We start from the raw sequence: 20,379 nt of genomic DNA, 5'->3' as shown, positions 1-20,379 counted from the left end.
AATATTGGGAGAAAAACGTCTGGGTCAATCCAAGATCACGGACCCACTCCACATGGCCTAGCTGGACAAGACGGATAGGTGTTACTTCAAAGCTTCTAAAATTGTCAGTAAACTGAGGAATTGTTGTTCATTTAATCCAGAGATTATGAGGTGGGTCAACGGCGTTTCTGTTGGAGGTCATTTTTTAACGATGATGCTTACGCAAATTACTAGAAAGTAAGAGTGCGTTTCAAGGCAAACGACCCCACATGGCCTTCTCAATATCCCTCTCTCCCTCTCGGACACCTCCCATTTATTATTGTCTCGCTTTGGGGTTTTCAATTTCAATTCTCTCATGCCCCGCAGCTTCAGCCTGCCTTTATGGCTGCTTTCAGCGTTACGCTTGACGTTCCAAGTGATTCCTTCGTGCCCTTTTCTTTAATCGCTTCCATGAGTGGTTTCCGGTTTTGGTCCCTTCTGCCCCGTTGGCCTTTGGATTTTGGAATCTTCTAGGTGAGTTTGAGCGGCTGCAAAAAGAAGAAGACACCCCGGATTCCTTCTTCTTTGAACAGCTGTGCTTCTTGTTGTTAGGTCAAAACCTGTAGGGGTTGAACTAATTTCGGTGTCCTGATTTGTTTCATTTCGTTTTCTTTCTTCTGGGTTTTCTTCGTGGTGTTGTATTTTGGTGAAGTGGCTGACTTGATTATCCGTTTAAATGAACTAAGAGCTCAATTTCTGAAGGGATTTGCCCATTTCTTCTCTGCATTGATAGATTGTTACCGTTTCTGGAAAGTTAGCGAGTTGTTTCTGTAAGAGAAACTAGTCAACCGACTACATTGCCGCTGGTTTTGGAAACTTGAGCTTGAGTTTCTAGGGTTCTCTGCTGATTTCGGTCTTGAACGAAAGTTTTTCTGGGGGATTGCTTCAGTTTCTGCTTGCACAAGCTTTTTACATAGAGCGCCAAGGTATGAGGGGGCTTTAAGTGGCCTCATTTCAGGAAGTTCTGTGTGAATTCTGATATATGCTTGATGGGTGCCTTCTTGAAGCCCTTGCGTTGAAGTTATTTTTTCAACTTTTTTCAGTGGGAAGATGGCTTGCGTTAAGCTAGGATCCAAAAACGATGCATTCCAAAGGCAAGGACAGGCCTGGTATGGACCCTGAACTGTTAAAACTTTAACTATTTCTTTCCTGCAACAGATATCTGTTCTGTAACTTCAAGATAGCTTGAGGTTTAGCCCACTAGTGTTACAAACTTCATGATGGTAACTTCTTTGATGTTCTTGCAATTAACTGTGATTAGAAAACCCAACGTGCTTCAGGCTGCCATGGTTTCTAAATGCTCCCTCAGTACCCAAATGCCATGGTTTCTAGGAAATTTTGACAAAATTATCTGATAGGAACTTTGTGCTGGGATTTATTCTTTCATTGTTCTCAGCTAAGATGGGAACTTTTAGATCAAGTAATGTAGGCATGTTTTAAAGTTAGTTCTTCATCTACATCGAAAATATGGAACTCGTCAGAAGAGAATGAATAAGGGGAAGCTTTCCTTCTTGATTTATGCATTTTGTTAATTGTTGCAGGTTCTGCACTAGTGGACTGCCTAGTGATATCATTGTTGAAGTTGGAGAGATGTCCTTCCATCTACACAAGGTAATCTATGTTTTCTCTTTGATTCCAGTTGATGTTGCACGTGCGTAAGAAAACAAATCCCTGGTTAAATTTGATTCAGTATTCAAAATTTTCCTTTCTCCTCTATATTTCTGATGTAGCCTTGAGTATTACAACAGTGCATTTATTCATATGCTTCATTTACCTAAATCTTTCACCTTTCATGGCTGCAGTTCCCTCTGCTATCGAGAAGCGGGGTAATGGAAAGAATGATAGCTGAAGCAGCTGAAGAACAGGAGGAAGGAGGTGTAATAACTATTCCTAACGTTCCTGGGGGTGCCAAAACATTTGAACTGGTTGCCAAGTTCTGCTACGGGGTCAAAATTGACTGTACACCCTCAAATGTTGTCTACCTCCGCTGTGCAGCTGAGCGTCTAGAAATGACTGAGGAGTATGGGGAGGGTAATCTCATTTCTCAGACTGAGGCCTTTCTGAATCAAGTTGTCCTCAAAAGCTGGAAGGACTCTCTGACGGCGCTACAGACATGTGATGATGATATCCTTCCCCTTGCAGATGAACTCCATATCACTAAAAGATGTATCGAGTCACTTGCTGTTAAGGCATGCACTGACCCAAGTTTATTTGGGTGGCCAATTACAGAGCATGGAGGACCTATGCAAAGTCCTGGTGGCAGTGTTTTGTGGAATGGCATAAGTACGGGAGCTAGGCTGAAACATTCAAGTCTGGATTGGTGGTATGAAGACGCTGCAACCTTAAGCTTGCCTCTTTACAAGAGGTTAATTTCAGCATTGGAATCACGTGGAATCAGACCGGAAATTATTGCAGGGTCTGTAACTTCCTATGCTAAAAGGTATATTCCTGGTCTAAATCGGCGTCAAAGTTCTAGCGAATCTAGTAGTCGACTCATGCCAGTGGCTTTGGGGACACCGTCCTCAGAAGACAAACAAAAACTTTTACTAGAAGAGATTGATAGGATGCTTCCAATGCAGAAGAACCTAGTTCCGACCAAGTTGCTTTTTGGGTTATTGCGTACGTCCATGATTCTTCGGGTCAATCCTTCTTGCATCTGTACTTTAGAGAAAAGGGTGGGTATGCAACTTGATCAAGCCACTGTAGAAGATCTTTTGATGCCCAATTTCACCAACTCCATGGATACACTTTACAATGTTGACTGTGTCCAAAGGATTCTTGAGCACTTCCTAGCAATGGAGCAGGTCAATCATGGGGGCGCCTCACCATGTTCTATTGATGATGAACAGCTGATAGGGTCGCCCTCTATGCCACCAATTACCATGGTCGCAAAGCTGATAGATGGATACCTTGCAGAAGTAGCTCCTGATGTCAATTTGAAGCTTCCCAAGTTTCAATCCCTTGCCGGTGCAGTTCCTGATTACGCTAGACCTTTGGATGATGGCCTTTATCGTGCTATAGATATATATCTGAAGGTATGGTTTATATTACATGTTACTGTACATTGCAAGTCATTTTTTGTCTAATTTGGCTGGCTGCATCATCTGGCCATCAAATATGTCATGTATTCTGCCTTTCTGTCTGGATCAAATATGTCATGTAACCAAGTAACAGTCATGTGGCTCGATTACGTTTGCTAATTGTTCTTAATGATGTTAATCTCTGCAGTCACACCCATGGTTAGGAGAATCCGACCGAGAACAACTATGTCGACTGATGGACTGCCAGAAGCTTTCTTTAGAAGCCTGTACACATGCTGCACAGAATGAAAGACTACCCCTTAGAATCATTGTTCAAGTGCTCTTTTTTGAGCAGCTTCAGCTTAGGACCTCAATTGCTGGCTGTTTTCTAGTTTCAGACAATTTTGATGGATCCAGACAGTTGAGAAGTGGGATTGTTGGATCTAATGAAGGAGGTTGGGGAACAGCTGTTAGAGAGAATCAAGTTTTGAAGGTTGGGATGGATAGCATGAGGATGAGAGTGTCCGAGCTTGAAAAGGAATGCTCAAACATGCGACAGGAGATCGAGAAACTAGGCCGACCAAAGGGTTCGAGTGCATGGGGAACTGTATCGAAGAAATTTGGATTCAAGCTGAAGTCTCAAATGTGCAGTGCTCAAGAGGGTTCAGTCAGTAACCAATATAATGGGAATAAGAAAACAGAGAAGTTGAAGAACAGCCAAGGAAAGAACAAGAGGAGTCCTGCAATTTCAAATGAGTAGAAAAATATCGACCACTTGGCTTCTTTATTTGTTCCCCAATGTCTTTATTGCTAGTGGTGTTGCTGCTTGTTGTTCCAAAAGAAGAATACAAAAGACACAAGAGACGTCCATTGCTTGCCCATTTGTTGCAAAGCACCATGAAAAATTCATCTCTTAATCCAAAAATAATTGTTGTCTTGAATTGAATAAAGAGTCCAGACATCTTAAGATATACAAGAGAGGCAGGAGGGAAGAATACAACAGACATCTTGAGATATACAAGAGGACCCAAATGATATACATTTGAATCTGGACAACCAACCCAGTGACCACTGCTCTAAACAATGAGCATAATGAAGCTTTATATGTTATGAACTAATTAAATTGTGGAAGAAAACATTAAGATGAATCACTCAGTTTGATAAGAATTGGCTATATTTTCTTCTTTGTTTCTGGCCTTTTTAGTACAGCAACGCAGTATTTCATGCATCTATTTTGAGGAGAGTGTTAAGAGATGTACTGTTGAATCTTTGAGCAAAGCCTCTGATCACTAGGACGATAACATCTCGGAGGTGTCTGGAATGCACTATCAAGTCAACCTCATTTTCACTGTCGACTACGATTCTAAGCCGATGTTGACCACTTCTAAAAAGTTCAACCTGTTAAATCATTGGGCACATCAGAAAATATTACAGATAGTCTAAATTTTCTTTTCCAACCATTGAGATGTCAAATCATTGGGCTCAAGAACGTTTATAGCTAGAGACGCTTACATGAAATGGAGGTGCATAAGTTCCACGAATTTCAGTGGTCGGAAAAGATGTCTTTGAACCTGGCTTTACAACCTTCACTCTTTTTTTGTTGATTTCCAGAATTCTTCTCTCGAAGCTTCCAACTATAGAAATCTGGGGGGATATCATAAAATGGTTAGTTCGTTTTCCATCTATATACCAAAAAATGATCCACGTGATAAATGTGGTATGAAAAAGAGGGCGCACCTTCTTCTGAGCACGATCCTTGTCGTACAATACCTGTTTCAAAAGTGATGAGCAATAAATCGAAGGAAAAACTAGTTAAAACAATAAGACAAAGAGGCAAAAGGCAAGTCCAGCATTATTCCTTTGGTGGCATGTTTCAATCAATAAGAAACAACGCCTTACCGCAGATTGTTACCGTAACAAAAAATGAAAATTAAATACATAAAAGATTTTGAGTTCATACCTCGAACTTTACAGAACCAAGATCAAGCTTTTGCTTCACTTCCTTAACAACATCAGGCTCTGAGAAAATACACTTCAATCAAGTTCTTTCACAGGGGAGGAAGAATAGGAATATCATTTGAATGATATAACAGATGGCTTTGGATATCATTTCAAGAGTTTAGTGAGATAAGTCAACCATCAAAGACGAATGTCTTCAACAAGTTAATATCTATGCTGCACTGAGAGCGATATCATATTTGGGAATACACACCCCTTTGCAGTTCTTGAGGATGAAAAGTTTCATTTCCTAACAAGCTTTTGGTATCCTATACTATTTAATCAAGTACAAGAGCTTAGAATGGGATGAGATTTTGTCTTACCAACAGCAATTGACTCGGTAGACGCTGAGACAGGTTCACCCTCAATACCGTCCTCTCTCACAGGAGTATAAATGGCAACCAACCTATAGCCCACGTCATCAACATTAGCTTCATACATCCTGCCCGTCTCTCCTGGAGTTTCACGAGATCAGACAATTCAAAATCACAATAGTAGCCCATGTAAGCACCTCATGTTGTTAATACGTAGGGAACCATGTAGAGTGTTACGAATATATCGAAAAGATTAGTTTTTTTCCCTAATCTATCATATAAAGCTCATGATGCTGCAGCTTACTCATTATGCTCTTATTCAAGGTGACAGGAATTAATATTGTTGTATATACAAAATACAGGCAAATATCATTCAAAAGAATCTATAATACCTGGTATGGAGATAAGATCAGGGCTCCCAACCATGGACCTAAGCCACTGAATTCTACTCTTTCCTTCTTTTCCTCCACTGTAAACGCCACGAACAGCATATAAATTGGTATGAAAACCTCTGCCCTCTATCTCCAGCTTATCGATCTTAGGAACTCCTGTACCGAAAAAAGATTTAAAAAATAAAAGGCAGTGAAAGTAGTAGTAAGGAAATTTTTTAAGATTTAAAAAATATGACCTGGCAACACTGGTGAAGTCTCAGCACAGGTCGGCTCAGTTGATCTTCCGAACGAATCAATCACAATGCACTCACATCTCAAACAATGACCAATGTCCTCAAGACGGACTTTGTAAGAACAAGAACGCTGTGTAGGTAAAAGCTCAAAAGACTTGGTATCTCCTGCTTCAGCTGAAATGAACCTGTTTATGTGGCATTCAGAATAAAGTCTCAAAGTAATGAACCATTGCATGTTGAACGCCAAAATTTTTTATGCAACTGATATGCTATTCCTACGTGAAACATCGTGCACTAAATTTGGTAGATTCATAATCCTATTTATCAGAACGTATACCCGTACTCTGATGGATGGAATTGTCGTAAACAGACATTCGATTTTGACGAACCAATGGTAAAAAAGACAAATATTTTAGCAACCGAAGAAGTCATTTACAAGAATTTAAGAAGCACATAAGCACGGTATGAATGTATGATACAATACCATTGGTATATCACTTCTTTTATGTACTTATTCCAGACACATTGCTGATGGTCACTCTTCGGGATCACTTCGACTGCAGTGAGGACTTCACCTTCAATTGCCTTTCCAGTGAGAGCAAGCATTTCCACTTTAGGAAGCTCTATAGATCAACAAGAAGTCAAAGTTTAAAAATAAAACCTGAAAAGCTTCATATAAGAAAAATAATTAGAAATAAAAGTTCCAAGCAGATTGAAAAAATTATTACCAGGGAGAATAATGTCTGTTGGATCAGACAGCACGAGTTCTCCAACAACAGAATCTGAACGAACTGGTGTGTATCTGTAGGATATTTGTTACAAAAGTGAGCCAGTTAGAGCATCTTATCTGATGGCTTGGCAGCCGAGAGAACTTCGTAACAAGTCGATGTAAAAAAATATCGCATGATTCGACTTACAAGAACAACTGTACAGAAAATTCTACCTTTCTTCGAATATATTATATTGTTCAAACTTTCGATTGATTTAATTGAAGAATCATACGAAACAAGAAAACAGATGCACATGTCAAAAGATATTAACAAGGAGTCTCCATTGAAATTCTTGCTGTCGGCTTCTTAGTTTCGGATTTGCCTTTTGGTGGCTCCTTAAAAAAAGAAAACGACCACGTGCAGGAAAACAATTGGACATTACATTTAGAGAGAACAAAAGGTATAATTACCCAAATAACAGACGGCAATTATAATCAGCTTCAGTGACTTCATAGGCCCTAGAGGTGGCCCCTTTAATGAGAATGATTGTGCCATCATTTGTCTCCTGATACCAACTAAAAAGGCTTGATCCCTCATGACCACCAAAATATTTGCCTTCCCCAGAATAAATACCAAAAGACAATTCTTTGACACAAACCCCAGAAACCACTGGTAAGGCTGCCACAGTATTCAATATCAGTTAGTTAACAAATTAAAATCCCACATGTTACTGCGAAGGATTCAAAGATTTATAGCCATAACCGTACCTGGGGTTACAGGTGAACTTGAAATTGCAACTAATGGCTTTCCACATTTGCCATCAACACATTCGGGAAGCCAATACAAGGACAAATATGTCCCCACGTCATCAAGAGATGGAGCATACGTTCTGGTACAGTACGTATACCATTCAATCCATTTATTTATGTAGTGAACTTAGTTTAATGAATTGAAAATCAAAACCAGCCTTACAGCGTTCTATCACATATGGAGACATCTTCACAAGAATTCGACAAGTCCCGTAGTTCAGATTCTTCCAGCTTATGTGTCGTCCTGTACCAGACATATTGTCCAGCACCTTCATGCCCACCGAAATACAACTTGATTGGAACTACCTCCTGGCCCTCACAGCAATCTGGTATCTCGAGTTTTAGTCCCATTGGTTCCCCTACAACAAAGAAAAGGGGTTCAGTTACAAAATATATGAATCAAAATATGAATTCTAAAATTTCATACAAATCATCTAGTAAAGACAAGAAAATTTGTTTCCAATTTCCATCTATCTTATTTTCTCTCGACTTCTTGTGAGCCAACCTAAATTTGTTTCCAATTCCAAGCATAATATCATTCTCAATGCTAATTTTCTTCATTCCAATTCCAGTTCTACAAAAGTTTATATGAGATATCATCTTGGCACAAACATCATGAAGGTAAAGCAGGATTGCAAATCTTCCAAAAAGAACGAGGCAGCAATCCTAATAAATGGATATAAATTACCTGGGGCAATTGCATCGGATGTTATGCTTCTTGGGTTTCCTTTCATTCCATCATCTCGTATCGGAGTGTAAACAAGTTCAATACGGCTTCCAACATCATCCAAAGTTAAATCCAGAAACTCTGTTATATAAGAAAATTTAATGAGAATTTAAGGTTAGAAGAAAATAAAACCAATCAGATAACTCAACAAGATCTCACCATCTTTCCCGAGTTTCTCCTTCATTCCATCATTATTAACCCTAAACCATTCATGATGGCAGTCTCCTCTCGCCCTGCATTGAAAGAACAAGTAAGCAAAAGAAAAGACTTGGCATCAAGAACAAAAGTGTATTCTCAGAATCACACCCCCCACTATAAGCTGCATTAAAGCTCAAACGCTGGCCCTCTACCAGTAATCCATCAATTTCCAAAGACTGGCAAATGGGAGGACCTGCATTATAAATATCACACATACATTTAAGAAGCTTCAACTAAAAAATAAACAAACACAATTATTAGTCAAACAACAAATATATCAACTTTATTTAAATTTAAATGATCCAGATAAATTAAAAACTGGCATTTAACAATCTGAGTTAGAACTTATACAACTATAACAAGCTGAACTACAAGAATTTGCCGACTGTTTGAGGAGTTAAAGTGAAACAGAGCTCCTCCTAAAATTTTACCATGTGAAGTTGAAAAGAACTATATTTACCTGGCACTATAGGTCCAATTTGTTCAGAAGTAACAATAGGACCACGAGCCCAGTCGTTTCTTACAGGCTCACAAGAAACAGAAATTAAATAGCCAATGTCATCAACTGATAGCATGTACGTAGCAGAAGTTGCACCCCTAACTTCCTTCTGAGTCCCGTCACTGCTAGTCTGTACCAAAAATATACTCTAAGAAATAAAATGGTGTGCACATTGCAACAAGTAAATAAATAAAACAAAATGAGTTTCATGGTATAACAGACTTAAATTACTAGATTTGACTGGCTAGGTCTGTTTTTATTTTTAGCTTTTTCAAAATGACCGAATCTTGTTTGGTACTAGTCAAAGTAACCCTGAAATACTTTTCGATACAAGGTTACAACAATATAGATGTTAAGGTTGAAGAAAGTACTCGAAACCACCGAAAAACTGATTCGCCCTCATCACCACCCCAGTAACTTTTGTCAACACTAAGAACCGTTCCTTCAACAACACTTCCAACAATCTGCAGAGAGAGCAATCTCGGGCTACCTGGTCATCAAAAAGCAACCAATTTTTATAGCTTTCAAGAAAGTAGAAATAGACAAACAAAAGACAGAACTCATTATTTATCTGAACAACTACAAAGGTTTCTTGCAGCACAGGAAAAATAAATGTTTAATACCAATAAAGGACATCAACTTGTCGGATGTAGGCAATGTTGCAACCTTTGCCTCCTTGTTAGTTTTTTTTTTTTTTTTTTTCCTTTTTTCTATTAGTTGCTGTTGGTTGTTTAGATTCTTTTTTGACAGTTTAGTTAAGAACTGCTACACTGGAGTTTTAATTAAACTTCTACATAGAAAATTGGCAGCAGCAATGAAATTTTGAATAAAAATTGTTTTCTTACTGGTGTATGTTAATTGAAGGAGATGATTATAACCACCAAGAGGTCTTCCTTTATTTTGTAATTTCATTACTTTAATGAAATTGTGCTCATCTTTGAACATACTTGAAAATTTTCACTAATCACTGCAAAGATTGTCTAATAATATACATTTTCATAAGGAACAGAGAAATATATTCCACCAACGAGAAAAAAGACAACCAAGAGGCATAAGGTAGAGGGAACCCTTTCCCTAGAAGAAACTAATGGAATTGTGTTTTTTGATAAAGAAAAATTAAATTGTGTTTTTTCCTTGACAATTTCACCATTTCAAGAAGCCCAACGTTTTAGATTCCTTTGAGGTTAACTTATCTTATTGTGGATTCATTCTTACTATAAAAAAAAGCTAAAATTAGAAATTGTGAGATTTCATTCTGAAGTTTAACGTTTAAGAGATTATTTTTCTAAAAAAAAATCATTCTCGTTTCTTGGCCATAAAAGTTCCTATTGCCAAACAAAAGAACAGAAGGCATATTCACATTTTAAACTATACATCATAGAGAATTATGATCAAAGTAAACATTTTTAATAAATGGATAATGCACTAGGATAACAATTGGATAACTGCTATCAAAAGCCAGCAAAAAGGAAATTACCAGGACGAATTCGCTCTTGTGCCATGCAAATTCTCGGCTCACCCACTATCCCATCATCACGGACAGGTGTACATTGAAATGAAATAAATTTTCCAATTATGTCCTTGGTAAGACGATACTGTAGATGTCCAGAAACCTCATGTATTAGAGTGCCAGTGTCATTTTCAATCTGCAGATTCATAGAACAGTCATGTCAACACTATGATAATCATCTAATTCCATTCTTATCAAGCAAAATGATGATTACAATCATCAGACTACCTATCATTACGGTCTATCAGGCAATCAATCAAATTAATAGGAGAGGACAAGGGATGGGTTTGGGGGAAGCAAGCAATTTTTATGTAATCTTGTACTTTTGCACTGATCCTAAATCAGTACTAAAATTTTACCCCGAGAACTAGCAGTAGCTTGAAAGAAATCCCTTAAGTGAGGTTTTACAACGTAACAATTAGCATTAGCAAGATGATCTGTGAAGATCGTACAATAAATTATTATTATTGCATACCTCATGAAGATACCATCTGTAAATACTTTTTCCCTCATGACCCCCAACATAACCATATGATGCCGTTAATATCCCGCCTTCAGTGTAATCACCAGTAATGGACAAGAAGTTTAAGCTCGGAGGAAGAGCTGCATGAAAGGAAATTAATTAGAAGATATATCTAAAATGACATTGTCCTGAAGCTGAAGAAGATACAAGTGTACTATCTTAAACTGCATTGCTTATAGGACATGTATTTGCATACATTGATTTCATTGATTATTTTATTTCATCAATCAATAAAACAGTTTCCTATAAATATATATATATATATATATATACACACACGTAAATATGTACGTGTATGTCTATAAAGTTAATCCTAAAAAAATATTTACAATTTTAAAGCACATCAAGGTCATAAAATTATACTATTTGACCATGTGAATTAAACCCACTCCTTGATTAATTACAATTTCAATAAATCCAAACACACAAAAACAAAGTAAGAACTTACTATCAACTGGACCATCTGATATTGCATAACTTGGTTCCCCAGATTCACCATCTGGAGTCATTGGAGTGAATTTTGCTACAATATAGAAGCCAACAGCGCCAAGAGGTATGCGAAATGCCTATACAGACATCAAACTTAAGGGTAGAAAAGGCCAAGAAAATTGCATAAGATGAAACTGACAACTAGATCAATTAAGCCATTTACCTTAGCAATCTTGGATGTGCTCAATGCCTCAAGACCCTCAAAACTTTCCAATAGTGAAGAACTTGTTTTAAACCATTGTACTCGACTAGAGCCTTCACTTCCTCCGGTAACAGTACCAGTTACAGTAATCTTACCGTTCTCTCTTATATCTCCAACTATCTTCACGTTTGTGACCTTTGGAGGAGCTGAAAATGGGAAATAGAAATGGAAAGAGAGGAATATACCCAAGTAAATTAACATTCAACTTTATATGTTTTAAGAAAATCTCTTTTAAAAGTTAACATTTCCAGTATATAGGAAAGAATGGATAGTATGTATATAAAAAATAACCTTGTGCACTTACTTGCACACATAATAGATAGAAACTTAAATGCATGGATGCATTTTCAAACAAAAGAAGAAAAGCATAATAGACAAAAACACAACACCTAAGAGATATGAGAACAACATGAACATAACAAGATGATATTTGATTTTTTGGCTTTTTATGAGAAACCAAACTTTCAGAGAGCAAAATGGAAAATCTATGTTGCCAAGTGCATCATTTAACGTAATTTAAAATCCTAAATTTTATGTTGAAGGACATTACTAGACATTCATAGATCTCAAAACTGAAACTAGTCAAATTACCTGGTTTAACTACATTAGATGTCATTGACATAGATTCACCTTCTTGCCCTAAAAGACATCAAATAAGATTACCAATTATTCTCATAGCAACCAAATTTATAATATAAGACCAACTATTATAAACAAAATTGCAAGAGGCAAACCCTCCAAATTGACAGGCACGTATGCAAAGGTTAATTGCCGCCCAACATCTTCTTTGTTCAAGGTATATTCACATGTACCAGAAGACACCAAAACAAATTCGCTGCAAAAAAAAGTAAAGAAAATTTTAATAATAGGATATAAAAAACATATACAAATACCATTTTGAAGTAAAAGTTGTCTATTTCTTATCAAAAACAAAAGTTCTGCTGCTTCAAGTTTATGCTTTAAATAGAAAAGATGGGACAAGGAAATGGCAGATATAAGCAACATGACAAAAACTATGTAATAGATCAGGTTGATCAAGTTCACAGATGTAAATCTGTAGACCTTTAGTACTTTGCATCTATGGGAGTTTGTATCCTAGAACTTTAACTTTCTTTTTTTCATCTAATAATGAAAATTTTGTTTCTTATTATTAAAAAAAAACTGTATTTATTACTCACCCAGTGTTCCGGTTCTCATACAACCATTCAAACTTGCTTGGACCTTCTCTTCCTCCAAAGTAATCACCAACTCCCTTGATAGTAGTTCCTTCAACAACATCTCCTACTATTCGAACGTTACTGACTGATGGGGGAGCTGTCATCAGAGGTCATGTTTAGCTCCATTTCTAATGCTTTTTAAACAAATAAATAAACATAATAATAATAATAATTTACTCCAAGAGCTAAGAACTAATTAATTCTATAACATCCTTTTGAGTTGCTAATTCATTTATTTGTTCATTCCAGTAGAACTTATATAGCTAGGACTGAGAAAAAATCTATGCAGTTATTCAACCACATACCAGCTTTGATGAAATCAGTGTACTTGTATTGAGGTTCGCCTTTGGCACCTTCTACTGTAACGGGTGTGTACATGAAAACCAAACTTGAATCAATATCATCTACTGTCAAGCAATATTCCTCGTCTTCTGCTCCAACAATAACAACAGGGGGACTGTTCCATTTTCTCCTTAACCAACTGAGGATGTAAAGATAGTTTCAGAAAAAGACCATTTTATATGTATAATAATAGTTACTGTGTGTATGGGGGGGAGGATAAGCTTAACAACCTTGCTTTTCAATGTTTTGAAAAGTTAGTTGGGTAGTTTGATTATCAATATTCAGGAAGGTTTCTTTACTTTTAAGATAAAAAGATGATTTGTTTGTTATTTTATATTTAGGGGTCGGTTAAAGCTACCTCACAATGAGTTTTTGTATGTTTGTTAGGTTGAAAAGTTTTCTATAGTTATTTGAAGCTATCCTTTCAAAGCTTTTAGTCTCCCTTACAGGGTTAGCAGCCTTTACTTCAATTTCTATTTTCCATAGTGTCGAAGTGAAAGCTTTATGATTGTTTTTTTTTTTTTTTTCAGTAAGCAAGTTTGCTATGATCACTCAGGCTAAAGCTTTTTCAAATGTGGCTAAACCGTTCCTTCGAAGGTTCAAAGGTTTTTTGACCTTCTTGGAGGAAAAGATTTCTATGGCTTTGTGCCTATGATCCATAATTATGGTTTTCATTTTGGGTTTGATAGATCTTATATTTTACCATTTTGCTTCTTTATATATACTCCTGAGGTATACATAACCTTGCTCACACACTTTCACAATCTCCTTGTCAAGAAATAAGAGAATAAGCTCAACTTTTGTATTTGAACAAGAACAAAAAATGAAGTTAATAGAACTATTCTCTGGCTGAAACTAATACCTATCCCATAAAAACCCACAACAACTTGTTCACTGATGATGATACATAGCTTATCCCATAGTAACAAAAAAAATTAAACTTTTCATTGAAGAAATAAAAAGAGATTAATGCTCAAATGATACACTCTAATTATAATTTTGTAATTTAACCTATAACAATTAACATATGGACTGGCCATTGAAAATTTTGAAGGCTTCCATTTTCATCATGATGACAACAGCCTATTAGAATACACAACCGTTTCAATTAAATTTTACCTAGCAACACTTTTCCCAGGAGATCCTCCACACCATGCCACGACAGCTGAGCCTTTGATAATATTACCCTCCACAAGCTCCCCATGCACTTCAAGGTTTACAACCTTCGGAATTTTGCTTCCTTAAAATAAAAAATTTTAAGAAAATGATTGGATAATGTCATTACATAAGCAGCTCATAAGTAAGTATATAGATAGTTTGGAATGAATGCAGTAGATGAAAATCAAAATAAATAAAGAAATAATCCCAACAATAAAATCTTTCCTTTCTTTTAACTTTTTTTTTTTTTTTTTGGTATACCAACATATTCAATGAGCATTATACAGGGGCTTCCACAGGTTACAAAAAAATTCTAAGTAACCTGGAGAGAAATTACAAAAGAATATGGAGAAAGAGCTCATAGTTGCCACCCCAGCCCTAGCATTGTGTGCTTTTTACTTTTATGGTTCTTTATCATTAAGGTTTTGAATTGTTTAAGTAAGCATCTATCTCATTGCTTTAAATTTCAAAAGGTTTTCATCCAACCATAATTCCAATTTTTAGGGTAAACTAATGATAAGTCTAAAATTTCTTCCATTTTAAGATAACATTAGCCCACTCCACAAATTTGGTAGGTTTTCATTAATGAGCATTGGGAAGAAAATTGTAATCGTTTCTAAGATCTCGATTTCGTATTTTCTTTCTTTTGTTTTAACTCCCTTCAGGAGTTTGTAAGCCTGGAACATTTTTTCTTTTTCATTATACCAATGAGAAGTTGTTTCTTGTTCAAAAAAAATATATACTGGACCCTAAAAACATATAGCAAGGGAACATCCAAACTCACCCATCTGTTTCCTAACAAAACAATCATAGTTACCTGGAGCAACTGGAGACGATACAGCAAAAATGAAATTATACTCCGTATCTCCAAGGATGGGAGTGCACTCTACTTTTAACACTTTACCAATATCTTCATGCTTTGGCCAATAAACCTTCCCAAACATCAGCAGCATGACATAAGAATGATGTATGGACCTTCCAGTTAATCATAAGGATAAAACAGAAAAATAAATCCCTGCAGGGTCTTTTACCTCAGCTGTAGCATCTGGTATAGCAATAAAATTCGTAGCTACTCTCTCCCCAATAAACCATTGATATGTTAACACTAATTCTTGGTTACTTGAGTTTTCTTCTGGGTCAAACGAGAAATGACAGCGACAAGTATCTTCTTCAAATGGTCGATCAACAGAAGCTTCCTTCAGCAAGTACCCAGGGGGAAAATGATCTTTCCATTTCTCAAGAAGAAAGCGAAAAGTTGAATCTGATCATTTAAGGCATACATGCAAAAAGAATTAGCATTAATCAACAAAGATCAAAGGACCTGCTTAACATTAGTTTATGCCAACTCCATCCATGGAAAAAACATTCAAATAATACAATGGCATGACTTTTTCTCTTTAGATTTACACATTTTATTTATATATAAATTAAGTAAAACTTGATGAATGGACGAACAAAGGGATTTTCTTTTTCTTTTTCTTTTTTGTTGCCTCTCTGATCTTTCAACAATATCCAGTGAACTCTGGGGGAAAAATCAGAGTGAAATAGCTTCGTAAAAGCATAATTGTAAAGACCTGCTGCAAGATCTGGACGGCAAAACTCCCAACCATCTCTAATGCATAGGCCGGTATGTGCAGGATATCGCTTAGCCAATACAACCTCCTCTCGAGAAAGATCTGTCCAAAATTTTCAAAAATAAAAGATAAAAGCTAAAAAACACATATACAACTCAAATTTTAGTTATAAAATAGGAAGTGGAATCCAGAGGTCTTTAGCTGGAATGTAAATTACCGATTGAAAAGGAGAGGGCCAACAATTCCAATATAGATAGCTTAAAAATAAATTTTAATTAGGTTACCTCTATCATTAAATTTTTTTAAAGTAGGTCCAACCAACAAGATGGAAGCTGCTTCCAGATGTGTGATTTTAAGTATGGGATTCTCCTCTACACGCAAATGCTGCATCATAAAAAAAATTATCCAGAGTTAATGTACAAACGATCTTTAACATTGCCTCTATACAGAGGCCTTACAAAAAAATAAAAACAATAACGAACTTTAACATGAATTCATTGAAGAGTTAATTTACAGTATCAAAAGTTTATAAGTATGCCATTTTATCTGGCATGCAAACCTTTGGAGCCTATATGTGCATAGCAGTCTTGAGTGGTTAAATTGAGGCCACTTATATGATTTATGTAAACCTATATAGATAGATACAAACCTCCAGTGCAGGTAAATGTGGAAAACCCTTGAGAGTCGAAATTCTGTTTTTGCTGGCAGCTAGTACCTGCATAAATTTTTGAAGCAACCCTTGAATAAAAAGAGAGAGAGAGAGTTCAGTATGAGCTGCTGACAAATGAAAAACTTTTAGATGGATAAAAACCTGAAGTCGAGGCTGACTTGCCATTGAAAGTGACTTCAACTTATTTTGGGCAACGGAGAGAAACTATAGAACAATAAGATGGCAAAGAAGCATAAATAACGAAGAAAAAGAGCAAGAATGTCAGAAGGCTTGCTAATGAAAAGTGGGGGTGGGAGTGGGTGGGGAGTGTTTTTTTTTCAACTTTTACCTCCAAATTTGGTAGCTGTGGAAGACTCGCTAATGAGGTTATTTGATTACCAGCCAGATAAAGTTGCTAAAACCATAAGAAAAAAAACATTTAGGAAAAATATTTAATCTGTCATGCGACAAATGTTTTCATTCTTCATGCTAGGTAAGGAAAAAAAAAACGTGTGAGATACCTGAAGAGCTTTGCAATTATCCAGAGGCTCAAATCCAGGTCCTTTAAAATCATTGAAACTCAAGTCGAGAACCTGGAAAGAAAGCGGAAAAGGAGAAACTTAAGACATTAAAACTAAAACAAAAATGTCAGTAGAAAATTTATGAGCATAGGACAATGTTGCCAAGTTTCAGAACTGTTATATTGATTAATTGTGTTTAGTTCGTTGCCCATAAGAAATACACCTCAAAAGAAATAAATATAGATATTATGAAATGACAAACCTTGACTCTCTTTAGTATCTCTACTCCTTCCAAGGTTGACAAGAGGTTGTCCCTCAGATAAACGAACTATGAAAACAAAATCAGTAAATCAAATCATACATTTAAAATTACCAGTGAAGCAAGATTGAAGAAATTGGTTATAGAGATGGAAGATGAGAAGATACAATAACCGACAGTCTAGAGAGAGAGGAACAAAAATGCTCATATCTTCACCTGAAGATACATTTATGTCGAGTCAAATAGGAACCTACTGGGTAATCGTTTTAATTACAGCTCTTGTATTCCTTTTCAGTGAAGTTATTTCTAAGGTGTAGGATAGCATGGAAAGATGTCATGATCCCTTGCACCTCCATAGAGAGAAACATATGCATGCCAACTACTCTATTGATCAAAAAATGGGCTTCACGAAAGGGAAACGACTGAAATATACCTCAGCATTATTAATCAGTTCAAAGGAAAATAAGGAAAAGACAACGAGAGCTCGACACTCTCCAGTGTCAAGAGCTATCTGCTACCATCCTTTACACGCAGTTTTTACAAATGCAGTATGTCAAGAATACGCAAGGCTTACCTCTAAATTAGGCAACAAATTCAACCCACTAGCATTGAGACTGCGGACTCTATGGCCCCTCAGATCCAACCTCTGGTGCATAACATCAAAACAAACTTAATAATGGTATTTTCACATCCATGATTGCTAACAAGCATAAACTTAGATAAAACATTTTTCAGAAAATGGATGAAACATCATACAAACAGAGTTCAATTCATTGGTCACTAATCAATCGTCCTTGGTATGCCAAGAAAAAAGATGTCATTGTTTTTTATTTAAACCAAAAATTAGAAGAACCAATCAAAACAGAGGGCAGTGATAGAAATGTATAATTTTCCAAAAGAAAGCATCTGTTTGTTGGTCTGCACAAATATGCGCTGTATGGAAATTGTCTTCCAGTGCCTTAGACAATAAAATGTTTCAGGTTTTACAAATACCCTTCAAAGCCTTAGGTTCAAGCCTTCAAGTAGAAAACTTGATCATAAAACTCTTATTTTTGACAAAGTTTCTTACCAAATCATCACCCGGTTTTATTTCCACCTGAGGAAGAACAACAAAACGAGAATCTCTGCTTTCAGGGGTTCTACTGGCCTTTCTTTGTCCCGATAATCTAGAATTCTTTTCAAGGGGTGTGGTGGATGAAGATGCAGATCTTGATCCACTTAAAACTGCAGGGGATCGAGCTGATGGAGAGGAAACCTTTGAGACTGTCTTTCTAGCTACAGTGCTACTACTGGCGCTGCTGTCCAGGGAAGTGGAGGTGAGCCTTCTTGAGATTAAAGAAGATGAGGAGATTGATGGTGTTGACTTAATTGTAGACTTCTTAGGACCATCTTTACCGGTTTCTTTTCCAAGTGTATCAGATGGGTTCAAGGATTTCAAACTCCTGCCTGCTGATGAAAATGGGGCAGATTTTCTAGTCTCAGGTACGCTACTTCGAGGTGAATTCTTGGAAACAACTGAAGACAATGAGCTTCTTTTAAGTTCTGGGAGAGAACGCCTTGTTGGTTCAGATGCTGGAGTCCTTACGGCTGCAGCCTTGCTGACATTGTTTGGCTTTCTTGAGGAAGATGCAGAAGAGTTCTCCGGCAACCCTCCAGTACTTTTTCTTCGCGTCACTGGAACTGAATTTGAAACTTGAGAAGACACACTTGCAGTTGATTTAGTGAGATCAGAAGAGGAAACTAAAGCTGCTTTAGATTCAATGCTCCTTCTAAGTGAGCTAGCCTTCGTTGAATCTGCAGCAGAAGGCTTCCCAGATTTTATACTTCTTTTTGCACTTCCTGAAGAAATGACGGCAGGAACTTTTTGCGAATTGGGACACTTCACAACTATATCTTCACTCGGTATGGGAACTGGACCTGACTGAGACGTGGAATCTTCTAGTTTTGCTTCCACAGGTTGGTCTACGGAACCCTCCATTAGCGTTAAATCGAGCAGAATTCTATCAAAATGGCAGGTTGGTCAAACGTGGCAAGAGGCCATTGTTTTCTTATTATGCTCACCAGCTGAATTCGATTGAGACAAGGCAAGCTTCAATTCTTCTCAGTTCATCAAAAAAAAGAAACACCAAATAACAACTAAAACTCAGCTGCACCAAGCTCACTAAAGCCGTCAAAAAAATTTCTCTACATTCCCATCAGCAGCTCATAGCGATTTCTTCAGCTCAACGACAAGAAACACGCTGCAAAATTCAAAAACCACCGAAGCTTTCAGTTAAACACAGAGCACAGTACTCGAGAACCGAACACCACACTTGGATCCTGCACAAATGAAGTTTCAAAGCCGAAAACCGGTCAACCAAAGTGAAAAGTAGCAACAAAATGGCTCCAGCATAGAGAAAAGAAACCAACAAAGAAACAATGGAAGCTCAAAATGCAGCTCACAGAACAGAGCATAAAGTGAGAGCGAACTTACCCAAACAGACAATGGGTTAGAAATATCCGAAGCAGAAAAACAAGTCTAGGGTTTTGATTAGACGAAGGGAAAGCTTAGAAATTTTCGCAGAGTGACACCACAAAAAGCAAAAGCAGGAGAGGGAGAGGGAGAGGGAGAGGGAGAGAGAGAGGGATGGAGGGAGAGAGTGGAGCAACCAATAAGCCAAAAGAGGGAAGCAGCTGGCTGGGGCCATTGTCGGATTATTTGAATAAAATTTTCAAAATAATTAAAAAATTGTTTTGGAATTTGGAAACTTGTACCTCAATTCATTTTGGCGGAAACCATTTTAATTTTTAAAGATGACAAATTAAAATATACAAGGATTGAGCCGAGCCGAGCTGAGCGAACTCGGACGAGTTTAAGTCCATAAAGTCAGCATTATATCACATTCAGCCTCTTCTTTTTTTTTTTTTTTCATTTTTATTTATTTTTCTTTTTCATTTTCAACATGTGGTTTGAAAAGATGCCAAAAGTTTGATGATTTCTAATCAATTTTTTATATAACCCTTTTTCTTTTTTCTTT

General features: G+C 36.8%; 2 protein-coding genes across 3 annotated transcripts; one reads left to right on the top strand and one right to left on the bottom strand.

The window, feature by feature from the left end:
* The first annotated feature begins 176 nt into the window (after positions 1-176).
* LOC111497181 (BTB/POZ domain-containing protein At1g30440-like) lies at positions 177-3,919 on the top strand. Its single transcript, XM_023147884.1, has 5 exons — positions 177-944; positions 1,062-1,127; positions 1,560-1,629; positions 1,821-3,053; positions 3,247-3,919. Exons 2-5 carry the CDS (start codon positions 1,069-1,071, stop codon positions 3,796-3,798), a joined length of 1,914 nt encoding a protein of 637 aa, XP_023003652.1. The 5' UTR covers positions 177-944; positions 1,062-1,068; the 3' UTR covers positions 3,799-3,919.
* Positions 3,920-3,951: 32 nt separating this feature from the next.
* On the bottom strand, positions 3,952-20,017 carry LOC111497179 (187-kDa microtubule-associated protein AIR9). Of its 2 annotated transcripts, none has more exons than XM_023147877.1 (38): positions 19,836-20,017; positions 18,432-19,681; positions 17,937-18,008; positions 17,366-17,431; positions 17,104-17,175; positions 16,932-16,997; positions 16,745-16,807; positions 16,583-16,648; positions 16,218-16,317; positions 15,934-16,035; positions 15,391-15,620; positions 15,177-15,291; positions 14,321-14,441; positions 13,165-13,340; positions 12,821-12,956; positions 12,377-12,477; positions 12,234-12,281; positions 11,604-11,788; positions 11,400-11,517; positions 10,904-11,031; positions 10,396-10,564; positions 9,290-9,408; positions 8,880-9,048; positions 8,528-8,612; positions 8,381-8,454; positions 8,183-8,302; positions 7,658-7,853; positions 7,453-7,574; positions 7,156-7,363; positions 6,704-6,777; positions 6,460-6,598; positions 5,979-6,160; positions 5,743-5,898; positions 5,360-5,491; positions 4,999-5,057; positions 4,776-4,808; positions 4,551-4,682; positions 3,952-4,436 (listed from the first exon to the last, which is right to left on the bottom strand). In XM_023147877.1, the coding sequence occupies exons 2-38, from the start codon at positions 19,338-19,340 to the stop codon at positions 4,260-4,262; spliced, it is 5,220 nt and encodes a 1,739-aa protein (XP_023003645.1). In that variant the 5' UTR covers positions 19,341-19,681; positions 19,836-20,017; the 3' UTR covers positions 3,952-4,259. The 2 variants fall into 2 exon arrangements, with proteins under 2 accessions (XP_023003645.1, XP_023003646.1); XM_023147878.1 differs by having other exon boundaries at positions 18,432-19,602.
* Positions 20,018-20,379: the final 362 nt, after the last annotated feature.

This window comes from Cucurbita maxima, unplaced genomic scaffold (assembly GCF_002738345.1).
Source record: "Cucurbita maxima cultivar Rimu unplaced genomic scaffold, Cmax_1.0 Cma_Scf00023, whole genome shotgun sequence".
Taxonomy (NCBI): Eukaryota; Viridiplantae; Streptophyta; class Magnoliopsida; order Cucurbitales; family Cucurbitaceae; genus Cucurbita; species Cucurbita maxima.
This window is presented reverse-complemented; position numbering and strand designations above follow the sequence as displayed.